The 10401-nt window shown below is 39.9% G+C and overlaps 1 protein-coding gene across 1 annotated transcript in view; it reads left to right on the top strand.

Annotated features, from left to right (window-relative positions):
- Positions 1–333: 333 nt before the first annotated feature.
- Positions 334–10401, top strand: part of LOC140338164 (natural cytotoxicity triggering receptor 3 ligand 1-like) — a 19229-nt gene continuing 9161 nt past the window's right edge. Inside the window, exons 1-2 of the mRNA XM_072422245.1 lie at positions 334–488; positions 7444–7797. Of these exons, the coding sequence (XP_072278346.1) occupies positions 401–488; positions 7444–7797 (442 nt within the window). The 5' untranslated portion in view covers positions 334–400. The remainder of the gene's footprint in view (positions 489–7443; positions 7798–10401) is intronic.

Here is a 10401-nt window from a genome sequence, read left to right as displayed (position 1 = left end):
AAGGTAGGGGATAGACATCAAGTAGGGGGTTAAAATTAGCCAACTGGCAAGGTAGCTTTTTATGTCACTTAATCTTTTCCTATTGACTTCACCTACCCAGCAAACCTTCAAAACATGGATACCTTTACCACATCTAATACATGCAGTGCAGACTATTTCCCAATTCGCAGCATTTAATCCACTTCCCCCTACTCACACTAATTACTCTTACTGTATTCTTATAACACTGTTGTCATATCTTGTATTCTTCACTTTATACTAATAAATGTTAATCATTACCACCAGTCATTAACTATCACTAAAACCAGGTAAACATATCAGACGTACAAGGGATATCATTTGGTGGAACATTCATTTACTGGCTCTGAATTATGTCTCTATATCGGGCTCTGAATCAGCCATGGAATTCAGCAAGTGGTTAGGAGAAGGGCTGAAGCTGTGTTTTGAGTGTTTAATGATTCTTCTCCTAATAAGCCCATTAAAAGCAGGTAAATCTAAAAAATTTTTATTATTCCTTCCTTCTTTTCTAAACTTTACAGACCTGTTTTACTTATAAAAGTCATATTCAGAAACATGTGAGCTGCTGTGGTGGATTTTTATGCTAAAGCTGAAGGGCTTGGGGTGTCAGTAACAGAGCCAGGCAACTAATATTTGCAGAAGGAGTTCAGAAAAGCAGCCCCCATACAATTACAAGTACAGAGTTACTGTCTGGATGACCTGATAGTATTTGCAGTAGAGAAACAACGTGTAAATTCAATTCAATGTGACAGAGCTGTTTGTATGTGAACTCAGCTTTAACTAATCTGTGATCAGATGGTATAGTGGGTTTACGTTTTTATATTAATATTATAATACATTTTGCAGTGACAATGGTTTCTGTAAAACAATATTTTTTTAATTATTTTGTGGAATACACTTTTACAGTGGCGTATTAAAAATATCAAGCATTAACCAATTTTATCAAATGCTCTTATGGCAACACAAACTACAAGCATGAACTGGAAGATATCCGTGTATGCTTTTGTTTTCCTGAGCTCATTTGGCCCAATACACCCTGGCATTTAGTATACAAATAAGAAGTTTTGAATGGATGAGAATGTTGTATGCCATGGGGTTATTTAATCAAGCAAAATCGTTATCTTCTTGTGAGATCGTGTATTCGGAATCCTGTCGCCGACCCAATTGAACTATACACTGGTGTATTCTCCCAACATTTAAAAACTCAAATGATATAGCGCTTCTAGGCGTGTGTATCCAGCAGGTTGACCCAAGCAAGCTTGCTTAAAATTCATTCTTTTGAAAGCAAATCATTGTTTCAAATGGCACACATCTTTCTGTCACACCTAAATAAGAATGTATGATATGTGCACATGTTTAAAAACTATATATTAGCTTAGAAACAAGCATATTCTTAAATGATCTTATATCCTTATATCTTAGATCCTAAAGGCTTACATTGCCTGACCCAAGGATGTGCCTGGAGATAAATCCCTGACTACTCTGGCAAGCCAGTGTTCACTTTTTCCAGTCAGATAAATCATCCAAACCCATTCTTGTTTGTATATATGCATGTAAATACGAGGGTGTGCTGTGACGTTCCTGGCATTGCCCAGAAGAAAGAGTCAGAGTTATGAAATAACAAATTTATTCAACATATTCCCCTCCGAGACTGATACACTTGGTACAGCGTAATTACATATATATATAGGGTTCCTGTTTGGTGTGTTCTAGTCCAGTTTCACACCCTGCTCGAAATTGCATATTATTTTTGTAAGTATCATTTGAGTGCAATATTTCTTACACAGTTTTTTAAGTATTTTGGCTGTATATGGACGTCTGGGTTTACATGTGTTTGGTGTTTGTGTTTTTTTATTTCGTCATGTAAGTTTAGTGGTGTCTATATTTTATTCAGACCTTTTTGAAAGCGTGTTTCTCCTGAATAGTGTTGGTCGAATAGCTCACTATTCGATTCGGCAGCTATTCGCTCGAATATAGCAAAAAAATTCGGGTGGTCGAACATCGAAATCGAACACCATTAAAGTCAATAAGAGGAAAAATTGTAAAAAGATACATTGTAAAAATATACATAACACTATTACATAACCTGTACTTCACATGAATTTTAAAGTGCACCTGTCAAATCTATTTTAGGCTAAAGCTAGTTACACACTTCCAATAATTATTGTTAGAAAATGAACGATTGTGACCGATCAACGATTATGCACGATTATACTTGAACAATCATATTGTGCACAATTCTGTACATGCTGTAACACTATGATAGTTCATATATAATCCACCAACAGTGTCCACACGCTAGATACAATCGTTTGAACGATGCAGGGAGGGACATGTAAAGGAGAAAGTGTACCGCAGAAACATGCACGATTACTGAACGTCATGATACTGTACACACGATAGTGAAAGATCGTCGGCCAATCAGATCCACCGTGGCGGTCGTTCATTTCCAGCGACAATCCTCGGCGTCCTTGGTCACTTTTTTTTGGCCAATCGGTTGTTCATCGGTCGTTTCTAACAATAATTATTGGACGTGTGTATGCAGCTTTAGTCTACACGGACTGCATTCCCATGGGCTAATCTACACCAGGACGTTTCCTTCAGGCGCATTTTTGAGCATTATCTTAAACATTGCTTGCAACATTTAAAAAATTAAAACGCTGGATAAACACTGGAAAACGCTTCCATTGAACTCAATGGAGGCTTTTTCAAGCGTTTTTAAGCTTTTATGAAAGCTTACATTGAAAACAATGGGGGCTTTTATAAACATTTTTACGTGCTCTTTAATGAGGAGACTCCCAGATAAAGTTCCCACAGTCCAGGAATCCCACAATGACATTGTGATTCATAATGTCATTGTTGGATAACCTGTAAAAAATAAAAAAGAACAAGTTTAAAATAAAAAACACATACAAAAAAAATTTAGAAAAAAAAAAATTGGGGTTGGAAGGCCTAGCCCAGGGGGGTTAAGGGTTAATAAAATGTAGTAAGGTTAGAGGGGGCTGTGCTAGTGTGGAGCGTGGGGTAGAAGGGGATTAGGAATAGGATGAGTTAAAGGGCTGGACGGAAGTGAGAGGCCCTCCTTTGGAAGAAAAAGTTTCTGTTAATACACAGATAGGGAATTTCAGGGCCTAGCTTAGGAGGCAGAGGCTTCATGGGTGAAGCCTGGCTGCATGCCAGAGTTGCTGGGTATGGTGGGGGGAGCGGATTTTGCGAATCTCGCCCCTCGGTTAGGATAGCAGGGTTGCAGCCTCTTTGTCCACTGGGACATTGCGTGCCTGATCCCCGTGACTGGAAGTGACATCACAGGTGACTCGGCCGGGTCCCTAGTACTCAGGGCTCCCCTTTAGGTAGGGGGGCTCCCTTCTAATATGCTGAGCCAGGCACCAGAAGCTGTGAAAGGTCCCAGGAACCATCTGGCAATCCCCAGAAGAACAGGGCTGCCAGGTATGTGCTTGGTGGCCTGGGGGGAGGAGTTTGGGGATGGTGTATGGGGATCACATTAGGGGAAGGATAGAAGTTAGAACAACATTGAAAAAGGGGGGGTTGGTTGGTGTCAGGCAGGGCAAGCTGGTAGATCAGCAGGCGGGTTGATATCTGACCTTGTGAAGCATAGAGGTTGTTACTTGGAGGAGGGTTTAGGCTCAGATAGGAGGGCTCAGGTTCGGTGGGGCACACGGGCCTGTAGTTTTTTCAAGTAAGGTGGTGGTGAAGGAGGTTAAAACTGGTAAAAAGGGGAATGGCGCTTGGAAGGCAAATTGGGGTCAAGACAATGCCTTGGTGTTTGTACTGGGGGATGATATGCTATATTTCTCCCTGGTGTCAGTAATAAGGACGGTACATACTGGTGTCAGTACTGTGGGATGGTATACTCCATTTATTATCGGTGTCAGTGCTGGGGAATAGTATTTACTAGTTCTTCCTGGTGTTAGTGTTGGGGGATGGTATACACTATTTGTCAGTATGGTGGGACGGTATTTGTTATCACTCTCTGGGGTCAGTACTGTGGGAGGATGTACACTATTACACCTTGGTGTCAGTGCTGTTGATGGTATTTATTATTACACCCTAGTACTGGGGAAAGGTATACACTATTTCTCCCAGGGTCAGTACTGGGGGAGGGTATGCTCTTCTACTCCCTGGTGTTAGTACAGTGAGATGTTATACACTATTTTCTCTCGGTAGTGTCAGTACTCTGGGATAGTATACTCAATTAATCCTTGGGGGTTGGTTTTCTGGACAGCTATGCTCGGGTACTCCCTTGTGCTGGTACAGTGGGATGGTATAGCCTGTTAGTCCCTATGTTAGTGCTGCATCATGCGTTGGCATGTTTGTTGCCCCTTGGTATGGTAGGACTCCATGCCAGGGTGGTCCATGATTTGGGTAATGTTCCTAGTGGGGCATAATTCGTGCGGTTAAGCTGGTGAGGTGGCTGCAGGACCAATTTGTGGACAAGCGCCTGCTTCATTGAATGGTTCAACACAGCTCAGAGTATGGTGAATATGACGGTGGGCCATTTCTGCAGCTGGGAACAGAGGAAGACAAATTGGCAGCTCAGCAAGTGTGGAGGTAGCGCTCAGGTGTGAGGTTTCACACCTAAGCTCTGTGGCAGTTGGGGTCTTGGAAGGCAAGCATCCAGTGCACTGGTAAAGTAGTGGAATTTGACGGGGGGATCCTCTTTGGTGAGGTCTCCCCCTTTATAGTGAATGGATAATTATAGCTCCTGACGAGGTGCTGGACATCCAGGGGCCAAGGTGGACATGTTGGAAGAAATAAAGTCCTGTTGCGTGCTGATTTTTCCCTTGAGACCTGCAGCCCAGTTGTTTGCCTGTATAACCGGAAGTATGGAGTTTGATAACATTATGGATATTGTTGTTATGGTTAAGTAATAATAAAAGGGAGGAATTAGGTTGCTGGTTAAATAGGTTATTTTCAATGTAATATGTTTGCGTTATATAATCCCGGTTAGGTAATAATAATGGAGTGTTATGTTAATGTATGCTTGCATATCAAAAGTGTAAATGTATTTACTTATTTGTCATTTATTTATTATTGGATATTTAATGATTACTTGAATGGTTATTTTTTTAATTTATTATGGTGTTTAAATAAACGTCTGCTTGCCAGACAATTTAAATCCTAAATTGGTGTCTGGGTATTTATTGGTGGGGGAGTAGTTGGTAAGCAGGTGGGGGTCGGTGGGAGGCGGAGGTTCTGATGGTGGGGGTGAAGGATGGGCTAGAAAGTCCGAGTTACCCTCGTCAAGACAATGACCTCAGTGTACCTCTTTTTACACATATAAATCCAGTATATTACATTCAATACAGGTATTTTGTATTGAATGCAATAGAAATAGATTTGATTTCCCATCATGCACCAAGGTCACCGCAAACTCTTGGTGATTCATCAGATGTGCAGGATGTTGGCCGGAGGAAGCGAGAAGAGGAGAATCGCTAAGGAGGACGCTGGCGGATCCAGTAAGGCTTGATTTATCATTGTTTTACTCGGGATTACCGCTCTCAGCAACTTTTTTTTAAACCAAGAGTCACACTCGGGGTTACCACTCTGCAGGTTAATGATGGGTTTAAGGGTGGGCCTTCGAGGACCAGTAACCAGAAGGGTTAAATAGATAGAAGGTTAAGAATTAAGTTAAATTATGGTTTATTTGGTTGATATGGTAACTTTAATTTAATGCTATTTATTGTTATTTAATGTTAAAGTAGTTATTTAAACTATAATAAAAAGCCTCTGGGCCATTTAACCAATATCGTGGTGGTGTATTTATGTAGGGGGGGTAATAGTTACTGAATGCGGTTCTCTGCCCTATCACAGTCAAGTGGGCCAAGGTCTAAAATGTCATTCAAATCTGTATAAACACCCTGGAAGGCTGTAAAAACTGTAATGAAATTCGGACAGATCCAAAATGCTTTGGGACATTTTTTTTTATAAAACATTTATACTATTGTGTGATGAGATTATAAATTGCTATTTATACAGCTTCATAACTATGGTTGTCTTGCTAAATAACCTCATGAGAAGTTATTTCTTATGAGTTTGTCTTGTAAAGTTTAAAAACTTTAAAATATTCATTACAATTCTGCATATAATACTTTCTTAATACCTGAGTTTGGTCACGTAAAAGCATGTAATAAAGCCAGCTAAAGCCAAAATGTATTTTAATGTTTGTATATTCATGTGCTTCACCCAGTGCCTACATGAAAAAATAAAAAAAAACAGCTCAGTAAAAATTGTATTATTGTTGGAATTGCATTGCAATTGCATTGGGGTTTTAAATGAATTCAATCATACCAGGAAACATTTTATCCAATGCCTGTCCAAGCGAATATAAGATGAGTAATTTCCACCTTAGCCATACTACTCTAGGTGGGACCTGAAAATCAACTTTGTACTTTCCACAAAATTACATTTTTACCCTAAATTGTTTATCAGTTAAGGTTAGAAAGCTTTTCCTATACACATGCCATGATTTCGTCATTCAGGACTCCCATTCACAAATGATTATTATTTAAAGGATTCGGAAAGACAGCAGTTTGTCTAACACAAATACATTTTTAAGTGGTAAAGTGTAGTCAAAAATAATAAAATAAACATATTACAAAATAGCCAAAGCCCCATGCATAGTCATAAAATGCAAAGCAGAGAAACATGCAGCAAAGCACTTTTTTAGCATAGTTAACAAAGCTTAGGATTCAGGTCATGTTTTGATGATTGTCTTTTACCCCCTTAAGGGGAAATTCCTTGATTTCTTGTTTGATAACACAGACGGGAAGAAGACGTGGTGAGGTCTCTGCAGCAAGCTGGGGGGTGGTCTGTCCTGTGTTGGGGCAATGTGCTGCTCTGGGGGAACTGCAGAGGCTGGTCAAGCACTATGATATGATGGGGGCACTTTGCCAGGCTGGGTGCACTGTGGGGCACTATAAAGAGGTAAGATCATATCAGAAAGGGAAGGCTTTCACAGGAGGGAGAAGCAAGGGCCACTTTAGGAGGCTAATGGTGCACTATGGAGAGAGTGGGGGTACATGCAAAGAGCACTGTATCACAGATTATCTTTTTTCTCACCTTGCTAGAACATACACCCCAACCATTGAACCTTCCCATTCCTGTTCTCCTTTAACATATGACCTATAACATGAACATGGAAGAGAAAGAATGGTATGTTACACCCCAGGTGGTGCCTGCTCTGCATGCAGGATGGCATTGATCTACAAAGACACTTTGCTGGTAATAATGTTCTAACTTTTTTCTACTTTATGAAAACCTTTAAAATATTTGCAGCATGGTCATATCTTAACACCACATCTCTGAACTAAATTTAATTCTAAAGGCAGTGCACTGGAGCAGTGAGGTTACTGATGATATGTAGAAAAGAAAATATATTTTTATTCATTCTATTTAATTTTTAAGCAATACACATTGAGAAGATGCCGTCACCTATCAAAGCGCAACTGGGACAGAATGTAACAATCCCGTGTTTATTGACTTATGATGATAACCAAGAGCTGGATTTGAATCTGACTACTGTTGGGATTCGCTGGAGTAAGATAACATCTCGTGGAAGTGAGAGTAATGTATATGTCTTTGTAAATCTTGGTCATGAACAATACAGACCGGGATCATTTATAGATGGGAGCCAACTTAAAAGAGGAAATGCCAGTCTCACCTTACAGCATCTACAGAAAAGTGATGAAGGGGAATATATCTGCACAGTGATTTCCACTCCATATTTAGCATCAGCAAAAGCTAAAGTGCAGTTATTAGGTAAGTGCTGTTAGTAGACTAAAATATGTATAAAAAATATATAAACCTGAATAAAGTTAACAATCCAGCAAGGTTTACTTTGGTTCTAAGGAATGATTCCCCCAAAAAACTGTTATTTTAGCAGTTGTTAGACATAAACAATAGTTAACCTAATTTGGTTATGCATTATTGAATTTACCCCTTGAATAAATGGTTCCATTTACATGCATGGAGTTTCCCAGAAAAAAAATCAAAATAGTCTCAGCTCTCATATATAGCCAATGAGGCTAATTTATTTAAATATTTGGGAGTCTTAATCCCAGTGGGGTTTATTTCTAAATGTTTTGACCAATTAGTTACGCTAATTTTACACTGGATTCATTAAGAAAATATGTACAAATTGTATTTATGATTTATACTTTTTCAATTTGAATCCAATATGTAAAAAGTGTAAATTTGGGGTACAAGTTGGGTAAAACTTGTTTAAAACATTTATAAATAGACCCTAACCAAGTTGTATAAGTATTATTTTAATTATTCCATCTATAAAGCAAATTCCTGTCTACATTTTTTATCTGACAATGATTGCATAATTAAATATGTTTACACAATTCATTCTTTAGTGAATTAGTGATGTAAAACATCCTACAATTATTGAAAAAGAAGAATGCACAATGAAAAGTTGCTTTTTAGGATACATTTCCATGGGCATTATTCTCCTGCTGCTGGGTTCCCACATCTCTCCGCTGCTTTTCCAGTTACCAAATGCTGCATTTTCTTAATTTTCCTTTTTTGCCTTTTCCCTAGTCATTGGAGGCTGTTGGCTCTGCAGGTCATGCCGGGCCGCTGCTCCTAATTGCAGGCACGGGCGCCGGGTCCTATCTTTCAGGTGGAGTAACCCCACTACCTGTGTTCCATGCCTGAGTTTCCTTCCTGCTGGAGACTTGCTCTGGTGTTTGAGCTGGCGTGGGTGTGGCTCTCTGAATCTATGAGGTAACACATACACGCCCACTGCTTTGTACAGCCTATGGCTGGATCTCTGCAGGTATTTAAAGACACCTCCTACTACAGGAAGTTGCCTGAGCAAGCTGTCAGGATACCCGGTGCAAGCACCGAGGGGCTTCCGTGGCCAAGAAGTCCAGAAACAAGGATCCAAGGTCAGGATCAGGCGGCAATCAAGCAAACGTCCAAAACGTAATCCGAGGTCAGGCAGAAAACAGGCTAAGTCCAAAAACGTAAGCAAGGTCCGGTACGCAGTGAAGCAAACAGAGTAAACAACTTTGCACTAGGAGTCACACAGGGTAAAACCTTGAGATTGCTCAGGCAACTTCCTGTAGTAGGAGGTGCCTTTAAATAGCTGCAGCGATTCAGCCATAGGCTGTAGAAACAGAGGCCGTGTATGTGTTACCTCATAGATGAAGAGAGACACATCCACGGCAGCTCAAACACCAGAGCAAGTCTCCAGCAGGAAGGAAACTCAGGCATGGAACATAGGTAATGGGGTTACTCCACCTGAAAGATAGGACCCAGCGCCCGTGCCTGCAATTAGGAGCAGCGGCCCGGCATGACCTGCACAGCCAACAGCCTCCAATGACTAGGTAAAAGGTCACCCCTTGCAGACACCCTAACCTAGCCCTAACTCCTAACAGTATGAGTATCCCCTGATGGTGGGAATACTCATACACAGGAACCTAGTCCCTACTAGCCCTGTATAGACCTAGGAGTAGTGGCTGGCTTGAGACTACTGGTTCCTTCCCTTATGAAAGACCCAGTGTCTCCCTGAGGCCTAGTACACAACAAAAGAACCACAAAACACCAAAAGTAAAGCAGCTTATCTTAATAGCAGATATATAAACAGGAACTCAGGATGGCACAATACACCAGCTTTCACATCCCAGCAGTGAATATCAACCGCATAGCATGAAGTGTGAGGTCAGACTAAATGGAGGAGCAGTAATGACCACCAGCTGCACCTGATGCAAGGAGAGTGGTCATTACAAACAACAACACAGAAACAAGTAAAAACAAAGAGACTGTCAGATAACCTCACATGCAGCTTGTCTGACAGATCCTCAAACTTCAGTCATGGAAGGGACCGTGACAAGAACTATCTCAAATAGTCCATCACTAAAAAATATAGGTACTGGAACATACAAGCAATATCTAAAACTGCCCACAATGAGATCATTTTCTGAATGGAAATCATTTCCTTAACCACCTGAGCATTACACTGAGGTCTAGATTTCTGTACCAAAAGTGATCCACTGTTTTTCATGAAATTTTGTTTTTTAAATGGTAGACCTGTAACTTACAGAAATATGTCTGAACAAGGGTTCTAGTAGATATTATGAATATAAAAAATGTTTGAAACACACAATCATGTAAAAAAAAAATACTTTTAATAAAATTAAAGGAAATTAGGCGAAGATCAGCAAAGGTAACATAAGACAGTGTTACACATTAGCCATCCAGGGAATAACTGGCAATTTTGAAAACTTTGATTCTGTATTTATTGGGGGTTTGTTTTGAATTATTTTGTATTTGATTGGATACAGGAGTTTGTATCCAATCCAATACAAAATAAGAATTTGAATTTCCAAGTTATTTACTTTTATTTTATTTTTT

Source organism: Pyxicephalus adspersus, chromosome 9, assembly GCF_032062135.1.
Source record: "Pyxicephalus adspersus chromosome 9, UCB_Pads_2.0, whole genome shotgun sequence".
In the NCBI taxonomy this organism is placed as follows: Eukaryota; Metazoa; Chordata; class Amphibia; order Anura; family Pyxicephalidae; genus Pyxicephalus; species Pyxicephalus adspersus.
Note: the sequence above shows the minus strand (reverse complement) of the source record. Positions and strands in the feature narration are given on the sequence as shown.